At 42.2% G+C, this 27,569-nt stretch overlaps 1 protein-coding gene across 1 annotated transcript; it reads right to left on the reverse strand.

Moving 5' to 3' along the window:
• Window positions 1-1,451: 1,451 nt before the first annotated feature.
• On the reverse strand, window positions 1,452-21,509 carry LOC136055056 (uncharacterized). The gene is made up of 17 exons (XM_065746663.1): window positions 21,455-21,509; window positions 19,643-20,116; window positions 18,129-18,242; window positions 16,578-17,203; window positions 16,191-16,329; window positions 14,712-15,557; window positions 13,060-13,238; window positions 12,154-12,301; window positions 11,092-11,162; window positions 10,299-10,317; window positions 9,529-9,596; window positions 8,467-8,598; window positions 5,656-5,850; window positions 4,945-5,060; window positions 4,285-4,438; window positions 3,289-3,440; window positions 1,452-1,836 (listed from the first exon to the last, which is right to left on the reverse strand). The coding sequence occupies exons 1-17, from the start codon at window positions 21,507-21,509 to the stop codon at window positions 1,452-1,454; spliced, it is 3,873 nt and encodes a 1,290-aa protein (XP_065602735.1).
• Window positions 21,510-27,569: the final 6,060 nt, after the last annotated feature.

A 27,569-nucleotide genomic window follows, 5' to 3' on the forward strand; every position in this document is an offset into this window, starting at 1 on the left:
ATCAGAAAAAAACTGTTGAAGAAAGCTCGCCAGAGAATTTCCCTTTTAGCTCCCTAAAGACTCCAAACATACTTCCCAAATAAACCACAACTGTAAATAAGAAGCCCCAGTGACACGTGGCAATACACAAGGACCATACAACATTTTTCCCCTTAAAGAAAAATAAACTCTTCCAACTGTCTGCAGACTAACATATTTCTCAGGTGCTATGCAGAGTCTCTTTCTTCCCAGAACACCTTATTTACCTTACTGGCTGTACAAACCAACCAGCCACGTGAAATGCAATTACATCCATACAGAAGGGACATATAGCCATATCTGACATATCCAAGCCTGCAGAACCATCATATACATACCATGTTAGGCAGTACGATTAAAATTAGAGCAAATATGTGTGATGTTCATCTGGAGCTGGTGGTAAATACCGTATACACCTTGTCAGAGGTATCTTGTGCCCATTGAAGCTGGATGCCTGCACAAATACTGTAACACATAACAGCCAGAAAGTTTTCTTTCTGTCTCACATGCTGTTGCTAAGACAAACAATTCAGACAGTCAAATCTTTCAGACTTTTTCTCAGTGCTGCCATCTTACATCAAACATCTCTTTGCCTTCTGATTGTGCTGCAAGCAGCCAGAAGTGTACTCCAGGAGCAATCACAGATGTTACGGTTTTGGCTGGGGTAGAGGTAATTTACAGGGGCTTCTAGGATGCAGTGTTTGGGATTTTTGATGAAAATGCTGCTAAAAGCATATGGATGTTTTAGTTGTTGCTGAGCAGCGCTTACACAGAACATGTTGCTATACAGTGTAGGAGGTCTTTAATTCACCTAATGACAGAGCTGAGAGGAAGGGAGGGGCAGAACTGTAGCTCCAGCTGAAGGTAATTTTTATTCTTATTTTTTTCCTGTTTTCATCCAAATCCAATACGTATTGGAAAGCAAGCAAACAAACACTTTGTTATCACAGTGGTGTTTCAGTAAGCAAAGTCACCCAGCTTTATTCCAAAGTTCATGTACTCAAACATCAATAATGTGTTAAAATTATTTTTAATTAAGTAAGTGTTTAGCAAAATTAAAGACTTTGCAGCACAATCACAGAGGTAGTTTATGGAGGTGGCAGACTTCTGTCTGCCACTAATGTATTCTCCTTGTCAGAGAACTAGTTTGGAAAAGTGTTTGGAAATAATATGATCATTAAGCAGCCCACTGAAAGGCTGTTAGGATCTGCTACCAATATTAACCAGTGTTAACCAACACCGTGTTATTATGAGAGATGTACAACAGCTGCTTGACTAGTCTGTTCATTTCTGAGCAAAACAGGAGGAGGCAGGAGGGAACAGCCCTCCCGTTTTACACTTTCCGTCCCACGAGGGATTATGGGGCTAGGCTGCTCTGAGTGTAATGAGATCACAGTGTCCTCTACTGGCGAACACTGGCCATGCTGGGATTCTCAGGGGTCCAACTTCCTGCTTTCCCCGTGTTTGTTTTTTTCATTCCAGCTTATACCAGTATCACCATACCACTCAGTCTCCTTGATAGGAGCCAGACTTCTCTCTATTCCTCTTTTTGTCTCAAACTCATTGACCATCTCCCCCCATCTGTCTTGCTTGGAGAAATAAACATCATCCCCTTCTAGCGGCTGGTCCCAGGGGAGATTAGGAGGGTCCAACATGTCACTGGTGCAGTGTGGAATACCAGGGTCAGACTCTGCAACCACACTGTAAATGTGACTGCAGGAGTCCTCATTTGAGGCATCGCTCCTGAAGTAGACAGAGTCGTAGTCTTCTGAGTCAGTGCTGTCAGACTCTGCTGCAAGCATGGTGGCCTCCGAGTTCCTTGGGAGAGAGGAGAGAAAAAGTGACACCCACATCCTGCTACTGGGGTGACCTGGCTGGCCCTGCACCTTCAGAGAGGAACATCTCTACTGGAGATGTACTAAGTTGGGTTTGCCCAGCGGAAGGGAGTGTCTTCCCTCTCTGCAGCAACTGATGAGTGTGCAGGTGGAGGAGGCAGGCACCTGTTTTTCTACTGTTTGATATTATTTGTACATAGACTAAAAGAACAATATAAACTTCTTAGGAAGCAGAGGACATATCTCCATGCCTTGGGGAATTTGATGAAGGCAAACAGAGTAAATGGTGTGGCTCCAAAACAACACCTCTGGCAGTAAAGTACTAACATTATTATATTGCTGATGCATGAATAACTCCCCTTTCACTTTTCTTCCTCTGAACAGGAATTTGGAACAAATTTTGGGCAGATTATTTCAGAATCCTTCATCCAAGTATTTTAGTCTGGATTTATCTTGGGATTGTTCAATCTGGAAAAGAGGAGGCTCAGGGGAGACCGTATTGCTCCCTACAGCTCCCTGAAAGGAGGTTGTAGTGAGATGGAGGTCAACTTCTTCTCCCAGGTACATAGTGAAAGGATGAGACATAATGGCCTGAAGTTGCTCCAGAGAGGTTTAGGCTGGATATCAGGAAAAATCTTCTCAGAAAGTGATAATGCATTGGAAGAGGCTGCACAATAAGGTGGTGAAGTCAGTGCCCCTGGAGGTTCAAGAAACACATAGATATGGCACTGTGGGACATGGTTAGTGAGCACGGTGGTAATGTGTTGATGGACTAGATTATCTTAGAGGTCTTTTCCACCTGTAATGATTCTATGATTTTATGATTTCAAAATGTATGAGTAGGCTCTGGGGATGTGCAGGTTGGTCAGCACAGGCCTCCCTGACGCCTAGGGCCTACTCAACCAAGATCTATACCAAAGTATCTGAAAGTAAGGCTCAACACTTGTTGCTCTCCTCCTCTAATAGTGAATTTTGTGAGACAACACACCAGTTGTCTGAGGAACCATAAGCCTGCTCTACTGCAAGCAGTCAGCATGGTAATGCACTGCTCTGTGCTGGCCCGTTTATCCTTCTTCCACAGTGCATTGTGCAGAAGAGTTTTGGGTCTTAGTTAGATACAGAAGTCTTCTCTAGATGGTTCTAACACAGCCTACCCAGGCAGTTCTTGTTGAAGTACAGGAGGAGATTTGCATACAATGGTCTCCCTTTTCCTCCTAGCCTTCTTCTCCCGTATAGATTAGCTCTTTAGCAACACAGCTATTCCAACTAAAACATCACTGTTCACTGTTAGATGTTCTCAAGGCTGTGAACCTTCCCTTGGGTAGAAGCAGCCCTTGTGGATATAACTAATTATTCATTAGTGAAACTGAACATCCAGTTACAAGGTTGTGAAAAAAAGAAAAGAAAAAAAAAAGGTTAAAGTGGATATTATTACCTAATAGCTTGTTTTTCCTTTGTGATCACTTCGAGTATGGCCAAAAATGCCGGTCTCCGGGTGGGATTGTAATTCCAACAGGATTTCATGCATTCAGTCAGTCTGGAGAACTTTGGAAAGCTGAAATCTCTTAACTCTGTGAATTTTAGAACCTGTTTGCATTTATTCAGAGAACAAAAAACAGTGTTGTGTTTGCTTACTGAAAACTGGTGCCTGGATGCAGTTTGGCCCCACCACCATCATTCCAGCAGTAAAAAGGGAAAAGCTCGCACTGTGCTGCATAATAATTGTATAACAAAGAGCAATTTTTATGTGTTAACTGAAGTTAGTAGGAATAAATAGCTCCTCGAGAAGAGGTTTTGCGTAGTTATTGCGTAAATCCTTTAGCAGTGTGCTTGAGTTTACACTGCAGCCTTTTATTATTGAGGGCAATAATCAATTTCTTCCCTCTGCAGAGGGAATTTATATCCAAAAAGCTCTGCAGGTGTTTAATAGCACTGAGATCTATACTCAGCCACCACACTCAGCCAACAGGTTGAAAAGTCATGGTGAAAAAAGGGGTGAGGGTACCAGCAAACCAATGGACTTAGAGCCACAGTGCCATTAGATAGGTCTCCTGCCCTCAGCACAGGGTTAAATGTGTAAGCAGGGAAGGAGGAAGATTCCTGTGAAGCCTAGTATAGCTCTCATGTAGGAAAATGTAGAAGAGAAGAAAAGATTATGGGTAAAATAACTTCCTGGTTAAGGGAATCTCATGACTGGCATTACAGGTCCTATACTAACAGCATGGTGGAATATATCTCAGTCCAACTATTTACTGAATTATGGAGAAAATAATGAGTTACTGATAAACAGCAACAACTGCACTAGGGGTGAAGGAGGTTTTTCTTTTCACACATGAAAAAGAAGAAATGGAGAATGGGTCTTCCCATCCCTAGCAATGCCTGAGTTACAAGAAGGCTGAATTGGCTCTCAAAATTCCCCTACCATCCTTACCTCCTTGCTGTTCAATAAGTGGAAAGGTTTCAGTGGCTTGAACATGTGCAGGTGGCTCATATGTGCTGTTAAAGCTTCCCACATCACAATCCCAAAACTAAAGACGTCTGATGCTCGGGAAAAGAACCCATAATTTCTTACCTCTGGGGCGGCCCTAGGGAGGAAAAGAACAGATTATTCACCCAATTTGTTTCAGTATGTTAAAGACTTAGGGGGCAAGGCAAAGCAGAGTTGTCCATGGCTTTCACTGTGGATTCAGAGATTTGAGACTCAGCATTAGTAGCTATGGTTAGATGTCTAAGTGAAGAAGAATTGAGAGAAAAAGGTGTATCATGGGACATATGGCTAAGGCACAAGCCACAGTAGTATTTTATATATATATATATATGTTCAGGTTTATGGAAACATTCAATTTTTGGCACATTTTCCAGCTGAACAAAAGGCAACAGGACAGTTTCTCTGAAGAGGACTACATTCTGCTGTTTGGACAAGTACAACACAGAAAATGAAAAACACATCTTTAAAAGAAAACACTCATTTTCCCCTTTTTCCATGTGAGAAGGACAAATTGGTGCTAAAGCTGTAGGTGGATGGGTCAGAGATTGTAGTGGGAAAATGGGCAGAAAAGTGAGGGGAAATAAAACATAACAATGTACTTACCATTTGGCTGAGTCAGCTGGCATAAGTTTGTGCACATAAGGCTCAAAGAGATTCTCATCTGTCCCTGGATGGGGCAGACAGACTGCTCTTCCCCAGCGACCAACTTTTGCCACCATCTTTCAAAAGGAGAGAGGGAAGATTTAAGTTCACAGCATTTATCCCCTTTTTAGAAAGAGCAGCAATAATTCAGTGGTTAAAACGAGGGAATTGCTAGACAGTTCTTCTGTATTACATTGATGGCAATTGGCACCAATTGATTCAAGAATGAATAAAAAGGGATTGACCTGGCTATGACATTTGTCTGAATTAACCTTTTGGAAGTTAAGACAGTCAATATAAGTTTTTTATACAGTGTCTCTCACAGGACAGAACTGAGAATCTCCAGAAAACAATTTAGGCACCTCTGCTCTTGAAACTTGCCTTGGCTTATGCTGAATCTTTGTCTGAGGTGCCCTTCTTCATTGCAATAGCATCTGATTAAGAAAACAGACTATTTTATTTATTTTTTTTACCAAAAACTGGATTATTTAACATGTGACGAGCCATCCATGACTATAGTGCTGTGCTTCTTAGTATCCCTCTTTGTGTACTTTTCTACTGATTTGTTGAGGGCTCACTTTGGGCAAGGATCGATCTGGGTGGAAGTGGATTGTGTTTGCAGGCAGCAGTGGGCCAAGCTGAGGCAGGAAAAGCAGCAGAAAATGAAAATACCTCTGGGTAGCTCTGTCCAGCATTAACATAAATGTAACTGCATCGTAGGTCGCAGTGTATGATCCTCCTAGAATGAAGATATGCCATGGCAGAAGCAACCTGCTCCAGGCAAGTGAGAACTTTGTTGTCATCCATGCCAAGATGTGCAGCAACTTCTATTAGGGACTGTGGATTGCCATGGAGAGGCATGGAGATCTGCAAAAGGATGACATGAGAAAATGGGGAAGTGTCATCAAAAGGCAAGTACTTGCTAGCAAGTTATCACAAAGCTGAGCTCTGCTGCTGTATGTGCTCCTCCCAGCCAGCAGCTTCCTACCTCCAAGGTGTGAATTGCAAGATGCTGCATTTTGCCCCAGGTGTGCATGGTTTGCCCACTCTGCACTCAGACATGCAGTGCAGAGGCTCCCTGGCTGGGCAGAGCCTGCAGTTCTACAAGCAGGGGCAACAGAACTAAGTCAGAAAGATGCATTCAGTGAGGCACTGTGGAGACACTATCTCACCCTTAACAGACAGGATTTCAGAAGCACACTCTCCCAGACACCACAAGCAGTAGCACAGCAATCACATCTAGTTCTGCAGCAGTGCTTTACCAGGGCTCCACCTTGCAAATGACCAGGAAGTCACAAACAGGGACAGTCTCTGACTCAGAGCTTGTGGTCCATTTCCTGGAAAACATCCCTTAGTTTACTTCTTCATTTACTTCCATGGAGCTCATTCAGTCCCTGCTGTGGCTAAATGCACTGCTGAACACTTTTTACAGTCCCTTAGTGGAAGTTAGCAGCTCTGCACTGCTGCTTAGCTCCTGAAAATGCACAAAAGTGTACCACAAAGCCATTACCATGAAATGCTTCACATGGTTACAGCTACACAGTTATTTCAGCACTCGTGGGAAGAGTGTAAACATCAGCAAGTCTGCAAAGGTAACAGTCTCATTCCTCAGTCTGCCTAGAGGAACTGTGCGGGATCTCAGGTCAAGACATGACAAATCCTGGCACCAGGAAATGTGCCAAGAAAATCTCTTGGCAAAATACTCTTTGCTCTACCACACTGCAGAACTTGTCCTGAACTCAGAAGAACTGTTCCAGGTTAAAATGGGAGTAAGAACGGAATTATCCAGCAATGTTTTCATCGTCTGCTGAAAGACCTCAACATGGTTTGATCATGGACTGACCTTCAGTCTTGACCAGGTAAAACCCTGGAAAAGAACAGGCTACAGTCTAGTTCTCAGGTGATTATGAAAGTCAGGTAAGTAGAGAGAAACGAATCTACTGATAACAGGCTGAAAACCATTCTGCAGTGAAGCTCCACTTTCATGCCCTTGCTTACAGGAAAAACAAAAAGCACACAGATAACTAGTATCTCCCTGTTATTGCTGTGAATATCCCTTTACTGAAATCTCCATCGCTGTTTTCAGAGAGAAGAAAAATGACCTTTATCTAATTGCTTTGCTTTGATGGGCAATCACAGCCTTCCTTTACAGGTGCAAACTTACTCTTAATTCTCCCCAGAGTTCTGCCTCATGTAAATGCATGCACACTTGTCACTATGCAGCAGAAATCTGCACTTGTGAAGTTTTAGAGATGCACCTAGAGATAGAGTTGGATGGCAACACCTTGCACCTGAGACCACCCATGTCACAGAGCTTAGATAGACCTGAAGGCCCTGTGCTGGTCTCTGCATGCACCCTATGGCCACAGCCCACTGCTGGGATACTGGTCTGATGTTTCTCCTATGGCTGGAAAATAAAAATAAAAATAAAATAAAGAGTCCTCTGTGTGACTGTACCTGGAGGACAATTTCAGCAAATGTTAGCAAAGTATTTTGTGATTTCTGATAATGAGGAATCAGTGTGGTTCACTGAGTTTAAAAAAAAAAAAAAAAAAGATCTGTACCCACCTCTGGAACAGGAATGTTATCTACACAAAATGACTCAGTGTTTTTACACTGATAACCATGGAATGAGAAATGACAATGACCTTTTAGTCATCCATGTAAAGCCATGTCTATGTACTTATTACTGAAAAATCACTGCACGAGGTGATCAGACTGGTCTAGCCAAACACATGACCTTCTCCTGGAAACACTGAGTCTGAGTTCCAGGCTGATTCCAAGGGAAACTGGAGCAGCAGGAATAACTGCAGACAACTCCATGACTTGCTGACTTGTAAAGAGGAGACCCTGGTGCTGTTAACAGTAAAACACTATCAAAGAGGAAAATCACATGCAGGTGCTTACACATAATCTCTTATAAATACTGTAGAGGTGAGCCAGAACACCCCCTTTTACCAGGCCATGAGGAAGAAGGATGAGAAATAATTTCCCAGAGACTGCCCCACCACTTTCATACAAAGGCTTCCATCATACTCTCCCACTCTGAACCATCATCCACAGCAGGAATTTGAGAGGTCTCAGCCACTAGGAAATGCACTTACTGAATCTGTCACCAGGTTCATTTTGCTGTGAACAGTTTCTTTTTCTTGAATCTCCTGATGTTCCCCAGAGCACAGCAGACTATCTAAATGCAATCACAAAGCTACCTCCAAACCAAGACACAACCCATGGAAAACCCACAGTATTAAGGGTGTAAGAATCATGTCAGATTTCAAGTCAGACTGATTAGAGATGGATATCATCACCAACCTACCAATCGGACCTTACAAAACCAAAATACCCCTTCATCTGCATCACATCTCCTCTTTCTCATCTCCCCCCAGGTCTGCACACAGAGTGGTCCCACACCAGGGGGACTGTGCTCTGTGCACAGGAAATCAGGCCATGGCCACTACTTACTTGACAACACAGAGCACTCACCAGAGAGGTATTCATGGGGGAGTAGTGTGTGATTTCTTTTATTGGTAGTATATTCTCATGCTCCAGTGCATAAAGGGCCATCTTGGTGATATGGTTCATCCTGAATGACACCAGCTCACACAAGCAGCCATCCTGTGAGAGAGACAAAAGAACAGCCAATGCCAGCAGCAAGATGCAATCTTCTTTACGGAGGAAAGGATAGAATTTGAATCTTACTTATTTTGGAAACAAGGAGCAAAGCTTACTGAAATCCCACTCCCTTCAAAGGAATCAGTGAAGTTACAGAGTTTGTAGGAGATAAGAGATGCATTAACCAAATGTATCAGTTTGATTGGATTTGTGAGTGATGGCTGTGTTTGAAAGAACAGTTTGGTGATTTAACCTAATTATTATTTGGAAGAAACGTGATTTCTTTTCTAGCTTTAACTGGAACTGCTCCAAAATTTGGATAACCTGAAACATATATCTAAAATGTATTCTGTAGTTTTGTTGGCCTAACTAGGTTTGGTTAAAAATGACCACTTGTTTCTTCAGCAAAACACATCACTTATAGAAAACCCAGTTTTACATGAAGTTTTTATCTGTCAGTTTATTTATGTAATAATAATCATAATGAAATGCCCAACTTTGGCCGAGATATACGAAAACAAATGAACAAAATCATTAAGAAGTACCACATCAGAGCCACAGATGATTATGCTCCTCCAACACATCTCTTTCCCAGATTTCCAAGGATTTTGCCTTACTACCTCAACTCTGCTTAAACTGACTCCACCCATTAAAATGTATATCTATAAATGATGAGGCCATGAAAAACTAACGCAGTTTGACTTGAGAATTTCTGCAGCACAATTTTTGCTTATTTGACTGCTAGCACAGTCTTTGAAGATTAAGCCAGGCTGACCTCAGAAAATGCCACTGATGATAAAACTACAACCAGTCCTACTTACTATCTGAATTTCTCAGGATTCTGTATCTAGCTATTGACTCTTGACATGATTTGACCATAAGATTTAAGTATTTCAGTTGATAAAGCAGATAGAGATAACTCTGAAACCAAACCTTTCTCTTAACACTGTCTTCACATTTCTCTGTATGTATGCTGGCTGAATCGCTCTTCTTGAAGTTGCCTAAAGAAACAACATGACAAAACAACAGGGAAGCCTATTTTTTCTCATACATATAGCAGCTGTATGTTGAGACACAGGCAAAAATGCCAGAACAGTTGCTCCTTACTTAAATGAAATGCCCAGATTGGGCCTCATATTTTATAGTGTGCTCAGAGCCTCGTCCAGCCTTACCTTGGATGTCTCCAAGGGTGGGGAACCCACCAGCTCTCTGAGCAATCTATTGTAATGCCTCACCACCTTTATTGTAAAAAAATGTCTTCCTTATATCCAATCCAAATCTCCCCTCATTAGTCAGATTTTTTTCCTCTTGTCCTATCACAACAGACTCTACTAAAGGGCCTGTCCCCTTCCTTCTTACAGCCCTCTTTTAGATACTGAAAGACTACTATTCTCTCAGCCTGTCCTCGGAGGGGAGATGTTCCATCCCTTGAATCATTTTGCACATCTGAATATAAACCCATGTTTGTTGGTTACATCACAGCAAAATCCCTGAAACTTCTGTGTCATACACAAGTGCAGCCCAGCCTGCTCTGCCCCTGTTCTCTTCAGATCTCCCAGCTTCCAGCACCTGCATTTTGCAAAGCCTGCTGCATCCTCCTCCTATTACATGTGTTGATTTTCCCTGGAGACACAAGTCCTGTTAAGAAAGTGCTCTTGCCACAGACATTTCTCTCGTGTGCTCTGAAAAAAACTAGTTCATACCTCTGCTGTCCAGGTAGCCCTGTATAACAAAAAGAAGAAGAAACATAAATAATCTTAGTTATTATCTCCGCTTACTTTCTTCTAGGCAGACAGATCTACTCCCAAGTTTCAATCAGGTAGCCCTCATTAACCTATCAGATGCAATGATGCCAATAAAGTCAGTTTTCAGTAGTGCTGATCATAAAATCATAGAATGACTTAGCCTGGGGGGGGGGGGGGGGGGGTGTCGACTTTAAAGATTGTCTAGTTCCAACCCCCTGCTGTGGGCAGGGCAGCCAGCCACCAGATCAGGCTGCCCATGGTCTCACTGAGTCTGGCCTTGAATGCCTCCAGGTATGGGGCATCCACAACTTCTCTGGGCAGCCTGTGCAGTACCTCACTGCCCTCTGAGATCCTGGAAGCTGAAGGCCTACAGATGGCCTTCCATTACCCAAGCACAAAGCCTTCAGTAAAATGCTGCTGCTGCAACATGGACGTACTAACACAGTCTTAAAATATATCTCAGTTGTGCAAAACCATTGCTTTTAGGTTAAAATTGAAAAAAAAATCTTCATCTCTGAAACCATGGAGCCAACTATCAATCTGCTAAATGGGCACTTAAATGTGTAACAAATGCATTGCCAGGTGAATGTAAGGCAACACTCCTATACATCCCATAAATACAGAAGTCCATCTGAAACTGTTAAAGGCATGGACTTACAGTATGTAACAAGTGTGTGGCATGATGTTTTGCCTGTGTTTAAAGCACACAAGATGCTCTGTGCTCGATGCTGAGAAAAACTTTGACAATTACCCTTATGATGTCCTCTTCACAGATGGGAGAGAACTGACTCATGACCTCATGCAGCTTGTCCAGATCTGGCCCTACAAAAAGAAAAGAGAAACTGGACTTTGTACATGGCCCTGAGGCGGGAATGGAGCTCCCTTTGCTGTCATGACTGCACTGTCTGAGGCAAGCAAACAGTACAGCCCCACTCGCTGCTGAGCTATAGCAGGAAGTGTGGTCATGAACTTCATGCTGTGTCCTAGCAGCAGGGCATTATTTGCAACTTATCTAACAGGTAGTAAGTGAAGTGAGTTACCTATACACTTCAGCCACAGAAGGGACAGTGGCTATTTTATACTGCTGTGCTTCTAGCATGGATAGAACACAGAATCTGCTGCCAAGGCTTCAGGAAAAGTAGAGCATTGTTCACCCAGTGGCTGAGATTTCTTTGGAAATGGATCTTGAATCATTAAGGTTAGAAAATACCACTAAGGTCAACTCATCACCATCATGTCTACTAAATATAATCATTAAGGTGGGAAAAGATCAACTTGAAGTTGCAGAAAGTGGAGAGTTTTAAAAAAATAAATAAATAAGAGGGAAGAACTACATGAGACCACTGTTAGCCTGCACATCATGTTTGTGACTTTTTGTGTGTGAGCAATAATGTACTGAAAAGTGAATAAAGAGTTCTGCAGACAAGGAGCAGCTCAGGAAATAAATGACTTCTCAGCAACCCGTGTAAATGGATGACTTCAGTCCAGTTCCTGCTGCTAACAAAAGCTAGAGTAATGAATAGGGACCCTTCCAGTCAGTATATTATACCGTACACCATTTTTAACCCATTAAACAGTCTGCTTGGTCACTGTTACAATCACTCTGGAAGGGGTAAGTGAGCTGGGAAGATGACAGGAACTGGCATACTGCTGTCTGAATTCCTCAGACCTGGCTTGTCTCAGCACAAGGAGATTCAGACCACCAGCCTGGAGTTTTGCTGGCAAGAGGAGGGATCACAGAGAGAGTCTGGAGAATAAATGAAAGGACAGTGATATTGATCAAGAGACTTGTCAGTGACAGTGTTTCCCATACCCATGGTACTCCCACAGCTTTCCATGCACTCTACCAGCACCTCCATGGTTGTACGTTTTTGCTCATCATACTCCAGACTGGGGGTTATTATGTCCCATAGTTTCAGAGGAATTGAGCCTGGTCTTTGTGCTCTGTGTCCACTACAGATCTGAGAAGAAAAGACGAAGATAAAGATCTACAGTCAGTGGCTGCAGTTGAGCCTAACTTAGAAGCAAAAGAGCCTTGGGCAGTGGTTATCGCTGTTATCTCTAGGTGACATCACAGGTTACTGAAATGTGAGTCACCTACTGGTTTCCAGGAAAACTCTAGTATAATGGAGCAGAATTTGATCTACTGAAATGCTCCTCTGTTCCACTTCCCCATTGCAAGTGTGTTTGTAAACCATTGCTATTCTGACTGCACGTAGCACTTTCCCTGATGACTTCATCTTTGAAAGCATCCTACAGTTTGTAATTATATCCCTCTATACCCTAGTTGCTCCCACTCTTCTTCTCTTTTTCTCAGTTTACAACACAACAGCCATAGATCTTTCAAGCATATGGATGTAGGACCCTACTCCCGTGCCAGTTCAGAGACAATACTCATATACAAGTGATTTTCACAGAGCTCTAATACAGTTTAATTCCTCCATTTACCTTGTGGAAAACTGAGCTTATCCAGACCCTGTACGTGGATGTGTAGCCAGTCGGATAGGTACAGTCTATTTTTATGGCTGACGGGATCCACAGGTTTGAAAGATCAGATTCAGTGCGAACTTCAGCATGTTAGGCTGAATTATTGTTCATGGCTGCTATTCATGGCCCATTATTAGTGTCCCTCCGCAAACTCACCACTCTCTGGCATGAAGAAAACATCCCCCATTAGGTAGAAGTGAAGTTTTTCTGATCCTCTGTGAAAGCCACTTACCTCTCCTATGAATCTGGCCACAGGCAAGTGCCTGAGCTCAAAGTATGTTTGTGCACCATACAGAAGAACAGAATAAAAGGTAGCAGCAGTGGCCCACACATCAGAGAAAGCCGAGAAGAGATGATGCTGCAGGCACTCAGGAGCACTGAAGTATATGGGCAGTGGATCCTCTCTGTCTCCTGTGTTAAGAAATTCAGGACAAAGGCCATGACCAGAAATCTCATACCCTTACTGTGGATATAGATTACTCTTTGTAAATGTCAGTAACCACCCTCACAGCACCTGGATGTGGTCAATAAAATAAAAGGTGAAACTGCTCTTAGCAACAGATACTAGGCAGCATACAAGTTACTCATAAGGAGGGTAAAGAAGCAAAATATGGAAAACATTTCATTCTGCCTGTGTGAGGCTGTCCCTATCACACCCTAATAATTTAGAAAAACATTGAAACCACATTTGATTGAAGGATGGAGGTTTCAGAGAAGTTCTGATGGGTGTGAAGAAAGGGGTTTCTCATAGTATCATAATTGGAAGAAGGCCATAGCATGGCTCAGCCTGTATTATACATGCCAGAACCCACACAGTCACTCACCCTTACAGTGTATTCCTGGGCCACCAGGCTTGCATGGCTCCAGTAACAGGACGGGGAACTGAAGGAGGTATGCTTTTGCTTCAGATTTCAGAGCTGAAAGACTTTAAAGTCTAAATACTCATGTCACTTTCTGGGACAGTTTTTTCCTCCTAATCTTTGATGAAGATCATTTACAGAACAAGCTTTCTATCACTTCTGACAACTCAGTGATCTAACATCAGTCTGTATGGTAACTGCTCAGGAAAAGACACAAGGGGTGCTGTTTACAGAAACTGGCTGAATGTTTATGCACTTTGTGAACTGATTATTTTTGTTAAACCCATTTCCTTATTAGAAACACGTGATTAAAGCTATCTGAGCAGTTTTGATTGCTTACTTGTACTATGCATGCATAAATAATTCCTAAGAGCCAGCCAGCCCCAGCCATAACCACTTCAGAATGGCTGGAGCTGAAAACTGATCAGGAAGAGAGCAACGCAAGATCCCAGCACCTGAATTGCTTTCAAACTAAAAGAGAATAGATACAGATTGGACATAAGGAAGAAGTTTTTTTACAGTAAGGGTCATGAGGCACTGGCATAGGTTGCCCTGAGAAGTGGTGGATGCCCCATCTCTGGGGACATCCAAGGTCAGGTTAGACAGGGCTCTAAGCACCTGATGGAGATGTAGGTGTCCCTGTTCGTTGCAGGGCAGTTGGGCTAGATGGCTTTTAAGGGTACCTTCTAACTCAAACTATTCTATGAATCTATGAGTCTATGATTCTACAAATTCAGTTGTTTCAACTGCAGTCAGGGTAAGAACAAGCCCTTTTTGAGATTTCTTCAATTTCCCTTCCCTGTTTTTTTTTTTGTTTTTTGTTTTTTGTTTTTTTGCACATTGATATCAATAATAGTCTTAGCATGCATTTATCACAGCTCTCTGAGGCCTTCACAGATATGGGAAGGACAAACAAATCTTGATTTCCCCAAGTATGCCAAACCTCAGGGTAAAGAAAAGATTCACAGAAGTAAGCTCAGTGAATGGCAACCCACTAAAAACAACAATCTCTATGTGTTTGTACCTCTAAGTTGTACAGATTTGATAGTTTCATAAAGGCAGTCACTAGATGAGTAGTCTTTCTCATCCTCAGGGGGAGTCAGCCTGGCCTGGAGGAAATCAGACAGCTTGACCCGGAGTTGAGGTGCTCCTGTTCCTTGCTGCTCACCTCTGACCACAATGAAGCTGGCTGGAGTGATGCTGCAAAGCAAAACCTTTTTCTGGTGACACGACCAGACAGCTCGAGCAATAACTTTCAAAATGCCTATCATAGCAGATAGGGTGAGCTTATTCCTCTTCTCCTGCAGAAAAGTCAAGAGTGGATTCCCATCTTCAATCACATATAGTGGGGGCACTCCATAGGCACTGGACATTTGCAGTTTGGCAATGGACTCCCTGTCTTGACAGACAGCCACTATTTGGATCACCTCCTGAAACCTTTCGCAGTCACTCTCAGTGGTATTTGTCTGCAAGATATCATTCAGGCTCTGCTGCTTGGCTATGCAGACCTTTGCTTTGCCTGCATGTGTGACTCCTTGCACAAACATAAAACTGCCATTTGTCTTCATCTGTCCCTTGAGGGTCAGCTCAGGGAAGGCGTCCTGCAGGCATTCCTGGAGAGCTGCCTCCACGTGGCAGGGGTCTGCTGGGATCGCTTTGTGTCCCAGCTCAGCAATGGGTGTATATGTGCCATCCTCACCAAAGAGCAGGGGTGCAACACAGTGCCTCACCTCACTCAGGGAATGGTAAAGCAGCTTATGGAAGGAGTGATTAAGGATGATCGTTGCCAAACTCTTCTTCTCTTCAGAGGCAGTTTGCATGCACCATTCCCACAGGCCCTGGAGCAGATCCAGGCATTCTCTTACTGCCCCTGTGACAGAGAAGTGATCTGTTAATGTGTATCAGAGGAGCCAGTATATCTCACTAAAGGCTAGAAGCCTCAGTGAGACATAAAACCACACATTTCAATTTTTAAAAAGAATGTGGCACAATGGTACAATGATTTGGTATTGGAAGAGAGGAGAAATGTTGTTTACCTGCTCTAGCAGTGACTAAGTAAAGCCAAGTCACCATAATCTTGTAAATGCTGTGTCAGGTTGGATATCTGTAAGCAACTGCAGGGCTGGCTTATGGCTCTATGGAGAGATTTATCTTAGTAGAAGAGGGCTCAGTTCAATGGTCAGAAAAGCAATCAGCTCAAGAAAACTGGATAGTGAAAATCTCAGCTGCTTTATCTAAGAAACTGAAAGCCCAGTCCTGCTTCCTCCTGAAAAGTTTTACTTTTGTCACTGCCATAGTTTTTCTCATTTACACTGATCAGTGGTGAAGGATAGATTAAAAAGGAATAATAGTTGGACATACAGTCTAATAAGTAAGACGACTGAGACTTTTTGTAGTGGTGATCAGTGGAGAGGTGGCTTTTTTTTATCTGTTGCCTGTAACATGATGCCGATGGTAACTTCTGGCATGTCCTACACCCCAAGTGAGTCCTGCATTTCCATACCTTGTGTGTGGCTGGCCTGGATATGTTCAGTGAGGCGTTCTGTGATTTCCAAAAAGATCTCCCAGTGCTTTTTTCCCATCTTTGTGCACACATGAAATAAGAAGGGTTGGCTGACAGCAAGCAGTTTGGCTTCAAACACCTGGAAAATACAGACAGAAGTTGACTACGCTCCACTTGTACATGTTTACTGTGAACTTGGTTGGTGCCATTTGCCTTCTTTCATATTAAGTGACTGCACATCTGACTAAGAAAAAAAAATGCATAAATCAAGTCTCTTTCCCCGCTCCTGTATATGATGCTTACAGATTAACATCATACCAAGGAGAGGTGGACAAGTCAGGAGTTATAAAAGGAATAGCAAGATAGTGGGATCACTTTGTTACTCACCTTTTCAGTAAGAACAAGAATGAATATATGTCTTATAATCCAGGGTACTCTCTGAAGTTGCTTCTGGATGTATCGGAACTGCAGGATCCTCTCATTTGCAAAATTCACTCTTTTCTCCAGCGTGTTAAGGAAACTTTCCAGGTGCTTCAGGTGTTTCTGTATGGAATTTTGCCAGGGTCTTTTTTTCTTTGCAGCAGTGGAGATGGCCATTCTGATTTTCTGGTAGGCGCTAAAGCACAGATACTTGTAATTCCTCTCCTTTGAAGAGTCTGTGCATTTTGTAAAGACCATGCCTCTCAACAGAGCATCCAGCTTTGCATTGTTCATTGTAGAGACATGAACAAACATTGCTGCCAGAATCCAGCAGTATAGTTTCTCCAGTTGAATGTGGAGCTCCTGACTAGAAGCAAAACCATTGCATTGGATGAGACTTCTCACTTTCATCTCCAATCTCTCCAGGTTTGACAGCCTACAGAAGGTCAGAAAGTCCCTCTTGATGTTTTTGACCAAAGCCTGACAGATTCGCTGCCTGGTCCATGCATTGCCAGCATCCCAGCATTTCACAAAATAATTATCTATCTCTTGAAAGGATATATTGGTCATTTCTTTCACAATGTCTTCAGTTTCTGGATAGAAAAAATAAACATACCATTAGGAACTCTCTCAGATATTTTAGCTATTTTCTATGATGAATCACAATCTACAGGGACCATTAGTGTGCTTGTCCATGGAGAGGAAGATATGATTTGGGATGTTACCAGGAACATAGCAATGAATGTACTTACAAGCTACCAGAAGTCTGAAAGGTGTGGAAGAAAGTAAGTCATCACTATGCTATTAGACATCCTGGCCAAACCTTGCACACATTGCTCCTCAAAAATCTCCTTGAATACAAAGCCATATACTTATCCTGAACATGGTGCAGTAGTCACAACCTGCTCGTGGCTTGTGTTTTTCATGAAGGGGTTAATCTACTGTCCCCTTGGAGGAGATAAATTGGAATAGGTGACATCTTACTACCAGCAATGGTCTGAAGTTGGCTCATAGCATTGTTGAAGTAATGCTGCACATGAATTAATAGCAGTCCAAGTTTTAGCTTATTCTTGCTCATTAAGACTATATAATCCTATGAGACTCAAGCTGAATTATAACATCTCTCCCACCTAGTTTCACCGATCAGCTGTACACAATGATATAAGAAAGACACATACAATTTATGCTTGTTTTCCCCACCAAGTCTTTCCTTTACAGTCTTCTGGCTTAACTCTTGATACATTAAGAACCCACTTTTCAACTCCACTGCAGTGTTTACTAACCAGAAGGCATTGCGCTTATATGAATCATCTACAAGTAATTACTCTGATGCAGATAAACATGACCATTGGTTTGCAAATCAAAAGCACAAATGCAAAGGCAGGAGACTTTTGTGCAGAATTTGAAATGTCCTAGAATCTATTGCAATAAAATTCCCCCTGATACTGTTGTGTGGGAGTATTATGTGCTGGGTAGCACCATGGCTGGGACAGTATTAGCAGAGAGCAGGAGCAGTACCTCTGTGGGGAAGCATTCTCTGTGTCAGGAAGGAGTTGCTGGAGGAAGAGGTGCAGGGATGTCTGCAACATGGTCTGAATGATTTCCTTGATCCATCTGGTGTTCTGAAAGGAGCTGTAATAAAAAACAGAACACAGAGACATTAGTTGGCTAAATCCATCTCTGTTATCCTGCAGACATGCTGCAGAAGTGTATACATTAAAATAGCGGTATTAATTTTTTAATAAAAAATTTTTCTCTGAAAGAGTGGTCAGGCACTGGAATGGCCTGCCTAGGGAGGTGGTTGAGGCACCATCCCTAGAGCTCTTCAAGGAGTGTTTAGATGAGGTGCTAAGGGATTTGATTTAGTAGTTCAGTGGGTAGGGGTGGTGACAGGAGGATGGTTGGACTAGATGATCTTGTAGGTCCTTTCCAACCTAATGTATCTAAGAATCTATGAATCTATGAATAATTGCAGTCTCTGCTAGTGGAGGGACAAGAATGATGTAGAATCTGAAAAGGGGGAAGTTAAGGAGAGCTCTTTTCTGGAATGTAACAGAATATAAATAATCATAAGGTATAATCATGTTTAATCTGTTATGGAATAAGCACGCTAGCTAATGTGTGATGAATGTTTATTATCTGGCACCATGCGTATATTTACTTCTGGATGCATATACACAACTCAGTGAATGTCTACATCTCAGGAGCTTTATTGCTGAGTATATTCCCCAAACAAATTCAGACACTGAAAATCTACCACAAGAAGTGTGTCTTCTATCAGAATACCAAACTGATGGCTAGGAAGTTATGATCAGTCCTACAGAGCAGTGGCTTGAATATTCTACATCCCCCTGGCTCTTTAGAAATATAAATGAGATACTCATATTGTTGGAAAGAAAAGATTCTGGCTTCTCAAGATACACAAAATTCACTGAATCACTGAGATTTCTTGGAATTCTTTAGACAAGATATTTTAGGTCAAATAAAGTAGTTATTTCAGGTTGCCTTAGAGGCCCTTCAGTTTTAAGTAGAATGTGTTTTCTCTTGTGACCAAGGAGATAGACTTCAGAGACAGAAGAGCATAAATAAATGATACAGGTGTTATTTGGTAACACTCTCAGGATGTATATATCTCCATCACCAGACAGAGCATGTCCTTGTTCTGCCTTCATTTCTATGTAGAAAACATTTATATGCACAGAACTGCACTCAAATTAGATAGTTTGATATCATTATGAGGTCTGACTGGTATAGCTTTAGGCATTTTAAAGTAAGGGGATCTGTCAAAATCGTCTCTGAAGTGAGGTACCTATATAACAAACTGTTGGTCCAACTTGTATCCATGGAGGAAGCCTGGATGAATACTGTACACGTGGCAGAAATTTGCACCAGTGTTGCTTCACAATCCTTAACCTCTCCTATTTGAAACTGCCTCTCTCCAAAGCTGTCATCCCCCTCTCCGTCTCCCATGCAAAATAAACTCCAAATTAAATTAATCCAACAGTCGAACATGACAAGATTTATAATCTTACCCGTGTCCATTTCTCTTGACACTATCTGTTTCCTTCTCAATGATGTCTGTTCTCTATGACGATCTATAGTTTTCTTTATTTTATCCAAAAGTTTGGGGTCTTTTGCTTCTACTGAAAAACAACATTGCCATAGATTGGACTTAATTTGGGTGGCATCAAACAAGAGCAATATGATCCTCCTCAGTTTATCTGCAGTTATAAGCATGTCTAAAAGAGTTAGGGAGTACTGATCTTTGTAGACAGGTATAAGTGTAACTGGAATAATCTTCATGGGTTTCTGTATGGCCTGTATGATGGTATCTCCACCAACAAAATTCCTGCAGCCATGGTAACAGCAGTAATCATCTTTCTCCAGGACTTCAACAATCTTCTCATTGATGAAGTTGTCAACATCTATTTGCTCCTTATTCCGCGGTGCAGGTGCAGATGGAATGTAGAGGTCATAGCAATACAGCTTATGAAAAATGAGGTCACCTGAAAGGACACAAGATGACTAAAACACAGCTCACTCCACTCATTTGGGAATATTGTTTCCACATGGGAATGTCCCTTCAGGAAGTTCAGTTAATTTTACAGTGCAAGGACTGCTCCTTCACTGGGAAGAAGAGCATTAGTTTTTCCCAGCTGGACATGCACTTGGGCAGTGCATAAGCAGGCAGAGTCTGAATGGAGTCCTGTACTTTGAATGAAAGCAAATAGTATCTATCAAATTAGTTTATGATTTCATTTTTCATGAAAATTTTCATGAAAAAGATTTTGGATTTTTGCATTTTTTCTTCAGGACAGTCTCAATTTTTACTTTAGCAAAAAGGTCAAGTACAGAGCAAGATCTGATCTTGGTAAAGTAGGTCATCCTCTTCCCATTTTATTCAACACAACCAGCTTGGAATTGAGTTAAAGATCTGGGAGAAGAAATCTACTTCCCCTTGATCCTTTATGAAGAGGCTCTGAAGGACTAATGCCAAAGGTACATTAAACTATTTAAAAATACCCAGTGCTTTCAATAGTCATAGACCAAAGAGATGTTGATGTGCTTACTAGCAAACCAGAACAATAACACTGCAGATCAGAGCAGCCCCAAAGAAACTCAGGTTCTGACTCATAGAATCATAGAGTGCCTTAGCTTGGAGGGGACCTTGAAGATCAACCAGTTCCAAGCCCCTGTCATGAGCAGGGCTGCTAACCACCAGATCAGGCTGCCCAGGGCCCCATCCAACCCAGCCTTGATAACCTCCAGGGATAGGGCACCCACAGCTTCTCTAGGCAGCCTGTGCTGGCACATCACCACCTGGTGAGTGAAGAGTTTCTTCCTAACATCTAACTATAATTTCCCCTGTTTTAGTTTAAAGCCATTTCCCCTTGTCCTATCACTATCAGACTGTATAAAAATTCAGTTCCCTTCCTGTTTGTAAGTAGTCCCTTCAAATACTAGAAAGCTATGCATTTATTCCAGTGTTGGATTAAAACTTCCCTTAAGTTTTATCCTTAAGTTCCTCTTGCATTTGGCTTGTTGAAAATTAAGACTTAACATATTTGTTAAGGTATGGTACAATTAGCATACTATACCATCAAGACTGAAACTTGAGTAACCCTTGTTTGCTCTGAAGTTCCCTGTTGATGATTTCTTCCAAGAGGCTGATAACTTTCAAGTATTTCCTTCCCACCATCTCCTCTGACCTACCCCACAGATCTGGGACAATATTGACTTTTTAATAATGAGCTTGGGTTGTTTCCAGTTCAGATAGCAATGTTCTGAGCCTGTGGAGCAGCTGCAGGTTGCAGCCTACATGGACTGGTTTTGGGGACCCTTACCACATTTCTTTTCTCCACACTGGAGACAGATTTCTGTATCACTGTTTGGATTCATTCTTCTCAGTGTGTTTGTAGAATCGCAGAACAAATGACTGTGACATTCACGTGTGTGCTTGACCTCTCCCCTGTACTGTTCCTTGTTCTGTTTTCAGTAAGGCACTGTTGTTCACCTGAAGCAGATCACAGTGATATGACTTATCACACTCAATGGCCAGACTGTTGTCAGGGATCAGGGGCAAGCCTGGAGATCAGACAGAGAACAAGGTCAGACAGGAAGTTCTGTAAAATAGATCTATCAGCACTCTGAGCAGGTGAATACACAATAAAACATATACATTTTGCGGCTAAAAAAGAAAGAAAAGCAGAGCCAGTACAAAACCATTCTGATTACCTCAGGATCTCTAGCTGAACCTGCCAACTAGTCTTGCTTGCTGACATTCTTCCCAAGCACATTTGTCTTACAGTCACCAAATAACTCTATCAGTAAGAGCAGCCTGGATTCAGGAGGTGAGCCAAAAAGTGCAGTTCATCCCACAGGGAGCATGTCAGGAAGGAAGTAGGGAAAATGCCAGCAAAGCCAAAGACAAATACATCTATTCTTTAAAATCACTGAGAAATTCAGTAATGAGAACAGAAATATATATATTATTGCCTCCACAAGAAATAGAAGTGGTACTACTTACCACATGGTGCACAAGCCCAAGCAGGGTGTCTGCTTCTTCCCTTTCTTATGTCTTGAATGTGTATTTTCTAGAAAGAATAAAACATCCTTCCTGGTTTCTCCTGTTGCCAGTTCCTTTTAGTTTTTCTTCTTCTCTGTACAAATCCAATTTTCTTATGTCAGGAGCTGCCTAGGAAAGCAGTAGAAAATGTTGGTGTCTGCTAGAAATCCAGCTGAGGCTTAGACCAGGGAGCTGAGGTGAAGTACTCAGGGCTTACCTGTGTTTCGGGGCATGGCTTCATTCGTTTTGTTTTTCACTCAGTCCTGGCTTCAGTCCAGGTAACTCTCGGAAAAGGTGGAGATACGAACTTTGCACTGATATGCCAAGAAACTTGTTGTCTTGTTTCTTCCCGTAATAAATAAACCATGGCATGCCCACTTGCCACCTGGTGGTCCCTTGATTTTGACAGAAGTCTTGCAAGAACAGGAGGCCTTATGAACAATCAAGTTTGTTGATTTCTCACATATCTTTTTCTTGGTTTTATTTATGAGGTGATAACCCAGTTATATAATTACAGAATCAGAGAATTGTAGGGATTGGAAGAGACTTCTGGAGATCATCAAGTCCAACCCCCCGCTAAAGCAGGCCCTCTACTGTAGTAGTTCCCTGTCTTACTTGAACACAGAAGCCCAGAACTGGACAAAGTACATCAGATGTGGTCTCACCAAGGCAAAGTAGAGGAGAGGGAATCACTTCCCTCAACCCGCCACCTGTGCTCTTTTTAATGCACCCCAGGATACCTTTGGTCTTCTTGTCCAGAAGGGCACATTGCTGCCTCATGACCAACCTGTTGTCCACCAAGACCCCCATGTCCTTGTTTGCAGAGCTCCTTTACAGCAGGAGCTGGAAACTTTTCCCTAAAAATCATTCCCTACCCCATGCTCTTTCTTGTCTTTTGCCTTGAAATTGCCTAGCTTCACTAATTTCTGCAGAACACAAAACCAAATCTCCTTAGATGAAAAAGGAATGACTTTGGCTCTTGAGTCTTGCTTGTTACAGCAGTAGAGATGTTGAATCCCCTGCTGAAACTTAAAGGATTTTTCCTGTTCTGACTGTGATGTGAAGTGCAAGATTTATGAAACCTACTGCAACTATCCTCAGACCCTTGTAGAGTTTAGGATCTTTAACCACATACACCTTTCTCTGTCATCTAACGTGTTAAATTCTTGCTGTCTTGGTCTTGCCTGCCTCATTTGTTCTACTTGAAACAGAAAAAGCTGAAACTATTGAAGTTCTTCTTTCTGGGCAAGAATGCCAGATAACCTGAAAAACTCAGTCTTCACCTGTGAAATCTCAGCAACAGGAGAGGCACTGAATAAGACAACAATCTCTCCAGACTAAGGGTTGACATGATATTCAGAATCCCCCATATGTTTGATATTACTGCCTCAAATAGAAAAGAACCCAGCATACAAAATCAAAATACTGAATATGCTAATGCAAAGGGCATGTCAGATAAGGCCGCATAAAAGGCAACAGCTCAGAGGACTAAAAAGAGAAAGCAAGGCTCTTCTTCCTAGTGCTAGCAATGATGGTGTCTGGAAAGAGATGTATTTTTAACATACTATTGCTGCCCTCTAGTGCTCTGGAAAACTATCTGTCCACAATTCTTAGCTATGAGCTGAGGTTAGGTAAAGGAAGGGTGCTGCTTCCAGGAATGAATGGGAAGGGATAGATACAGTCAACAACATCTACAACTGAAAAGATGAAAGATAGCTCTGAGTGGGTGTTAGTACATATAACTATGAATTACTTCAAATTAACTACACCAGTGCAGAGCATGCCAAGAACATTTTAGTTTCCAGCATCAAAAATTTGCATCAAGAACCTGACAGTTGCTGAAGATAAGGTGGCAATGGTCAATAATTCACAACTCCTTAAAGCAGTCTTGACCCTAAAACTGACAGATAGTACAGATATAGTCTAATGTGTAATGGATGTTAAATTATTTTCTGACTTTAATGATAACCTCACAGTCTCCAAAGTACCCTCCACAAACCTTTACTTTGCTGTGTTGTTCTTTGGTTACATAAAGCTCATTAATATAAAATATATAATAGCCTCAGATAAGACATAACTATGTCAGAGAAGGCAAGCAGCCTTCCCAGTATTTGCCAAATAAAAGTATGCTTTTGCTGGAGTTTAATTTCTTAATTGGTAATGCTTTTCTCTCCTACAATTGCTGAAGACAAACAGTACTTCGTCTACAACTCATCAATCTGCCACGCATCTGGACAACTGCAGAATCAGAGAATCATAGAACTACCAAGGTTGGGAAAGACTTCCAAGATCATCCAGTTCAAACTACCACCAATATTTCCCCACTAAACCATGTTCTTTAGTACAACACCTAAATGTTTCTTGAACACGTCCAGAGACAGTGGCTCAACCACCTCCCTGGGCAGCCCTTTCCAGCACATGACCTCCCTTTCATGGAAGAAATTTTTCCTAAGCAACAGCTTTGGCTTTGTAAGGAAACTCAAGCAATATGGGAAAGAAATTTAGGCCTTGTGATCAGCTCACTGAACTGACACCCTTATTTCTCTGAGTTCTGCCTCTAACTTGTTGGGTCGTTATGGCCAAATCTCTGCAGATTGTATTTCCCCTCTGCCTGCAGAGCTGGCATACATTCTATGACATCCACCAGCACTGCAGGCACCACCTTTCCAGATGGCAGCAATATCTCAATCCAGGGACAAACTGTAGATATATAGCTGCAGGCAGAGTGAAATCCATCTTAGGAAAATAATAACTGAAATAGCTGTTCAACAGTGGTGGCTGGCAACTGTGCATAGAGTGCTAATAAATATGTGATATGAACTGACAAAAGATTTAAAGGAAGCCTTAAAACAAAAGGCTGCAGGAAATTAAATCTACTTAGTTTAGTAAAGGAAAGGGGAAGGATGTAGTAGGGAACCAGTTAGAGAAGGATCCTCAGCCACATAGAGCTACTGCAAGAAGCTGTCTGTTGCAAGAAGCAACAACTGCATGCACGCAGGCTAGAGATCACCAGAGAGATGAGTGAAGCACCAGAGTGAACTCTACTTCAGAATATTATGAAATTTTGGCAAAGACAGTTCAAGGGCCTCTTGAATTTTAAGAAGGAAATCCTTCAGGGAAATCTAAATACCTGTGTTATGCTGCAAAGCAGTCATAACCTCATCCTCTGGACAAAAAAAAAACCCTCATGACTCAGTTAAAATTTAAACTTATCAGCTCTGTCTGATTGTGCAATATTTATTCCTGTTTATTGTACAAATAAACAAAGTAAGCACTCTGTGCTACCATCTTAGCATGTGCAATTACTTCTTAAGATACTCCTGTGGCAGGGAAGATTGAATGCTGATTAAAACTCAATTTTTAGAAACAAGTCTTCTGGGAGCTATTCCACGTTCTGCCCTGTTTGCAACAGAGTAAGAAATTCTGGGTTGCCAAACAGGAACATGAGATCAGCCCTCTAGAACTGGATAGTTGTGAGCAGGGAACTGAATCACTCTTGGGCAGAGGAATGGGATAGAGTGATGGTGACCTGGCTGGGCTGGTGACTGGGAGGGTCTTCCCTCATGCAACACAGAAGAGAGCGAGGGAATTGACCTGAATTTTGCTCTACTAAAGGGAGAAAACGTAGGAGGTTCAGTGATGAAAGCAGGGATGGCTGCAGGGTGTTAACTCCTCCCTGTCACCGATGAGACCAAACAGATATTCAGAGACATGCTTGTCCTGTCCCTCTGTTAATGCCCCTTCTCCCTCTCAAGGCCTTCTCCCTTTTTTGTTATCTGCTTGGGGAAAAAACATTAGGTTTTTTTCTCTACTTGTAAGGCCAAAGAGGTTGGAAAGTATTGCTCCTATTCTTACTACTACTGATGGTGCTTTACAGTTGGAGGGCCTCTTCTGTGACCAAGCATCAAGAGGAAGGACAGAGATAACAGAGCCTCCTGAGTTTCTGACAGGACATTTTGCAGGGGATATCTCCCAGTCAACAGAAAGTCACTACAACTGAGAAAGACAATAAAATACCTGGAGCTCAGAAGGCAGGTTTCATTTTCTTGGAACGGCCATCTGCCATCCAGCTAAGGCACATACCACTGACTTTCAAATCCTGTTAAATATTACAGTTGAATGCATGGCTCACTTCAGAGAGAGCTGATCCTGCCATTGCTGCCCAGGAATGTTCTTGGGAATGGATACTACAGAACCTTAGGAGCATGGCTTCAGGGATGCATCCGTTCAAGTCATGGCTAAGGATGCTGAGGAGCAATTCACAGGCCATGCACAGGAAGATGACTTTCCGGTGAATGCCGACTGGTTGAAAGGGGAGCAGGGTGGGAGTATGTGTACCCACATCCCCTGGAAAAATAAATACTTAGGTATTTGCTCATATTTGCTTCCTTATTAGTGGTGGTGTTACTTGTAACCTCCTCACCCCATTCCACAGCCTCTGCTGCAGTTAAATCAGATTGCTGCTATCAGCCTTGAAAGCTACATAACCAATTCCCCAAATTTCCCTCAGACCCAGCTCCACAGGGTGGGAACAGATGCAAGAGAGCAGCCATCAGCTTCTCTTTTAATATTTTTTCTAGAAAAGTGCTTGACTGTACAGATCATTATCATAGGAAAGCTGAGACAATAAGATATACGCTTATATACAGGAGAAGAACAGAGTTAAGGTGGTAAATGAGATATTGCATTAGTTTGTTGTGAAATTCAGTTATTCTTTTATTTATTTATTTTTCTTTTGTGGTTTGCATGCTATGGTCTCTGATCCTCTGTCACTCTTCCAGCACCACTCACAAATGCATGCCTTGGTGTCTGCAGACACCACTTCTCATGGGTTGCGGTAAGAGGAAAATGCTTAAGTCATAAGTGTACTTCCTCAAGAGAAGGAAGTGGTCTCACTGTCCACATTTTTGGTGAAGCTCTTTCGCTGGTAGAAGAAAAAGGGAATCAGACTACCCTCAAGGGTCTAAAATAGTTGTCCTTTCCAATTATGTATTTCATATGAAACATGAAGGACACTTTAACACCAGCCTTTTCTGAAACTCACAAGAGTGACAGAAATAACTATATTTTCTCAGTGTACAGGAGCTTCATTTCTTTAGACTGCACTGGGACAGGTTGCCCAGAGAGGTGGTGGAGTCTACTTCTCTGGAGACATTCAAGACCCACCTGGACTCCTACCTGTGCAACCTGGTCTAGGGAGCTGCTTTGGCAGGGGGGTTGGACTAGATGATCTCTAGAGGTCCCTTCCAACCCCTGTAATTCTGTGATTCTGTGATACATAGCACCTTACCTTCCTAAATTTCTTATGTATACCTTAGATTCCTATCAAGTTTATCAAAACATACAGCACTAGAAAGTGGGTTAAGAAATAAAAGCTAGATTTTCTTGTTCAG

Source organism: Cyrtonyx montezumae, unplaced genomic scaffold (genome assembly GCF_038088225.1).
Source record: "Cyrtonyx montezumae isolate F1298 unplaced genomic scaffold, pur_monq_1.0 scaffold_4, whole genome shotgun sequence".
NCBI lineage: Eukaryota > Metazoa > Chordata > Aves > Galliformes > Odontophoridae > Cyrtonyx > Cyrtonyx montezumae.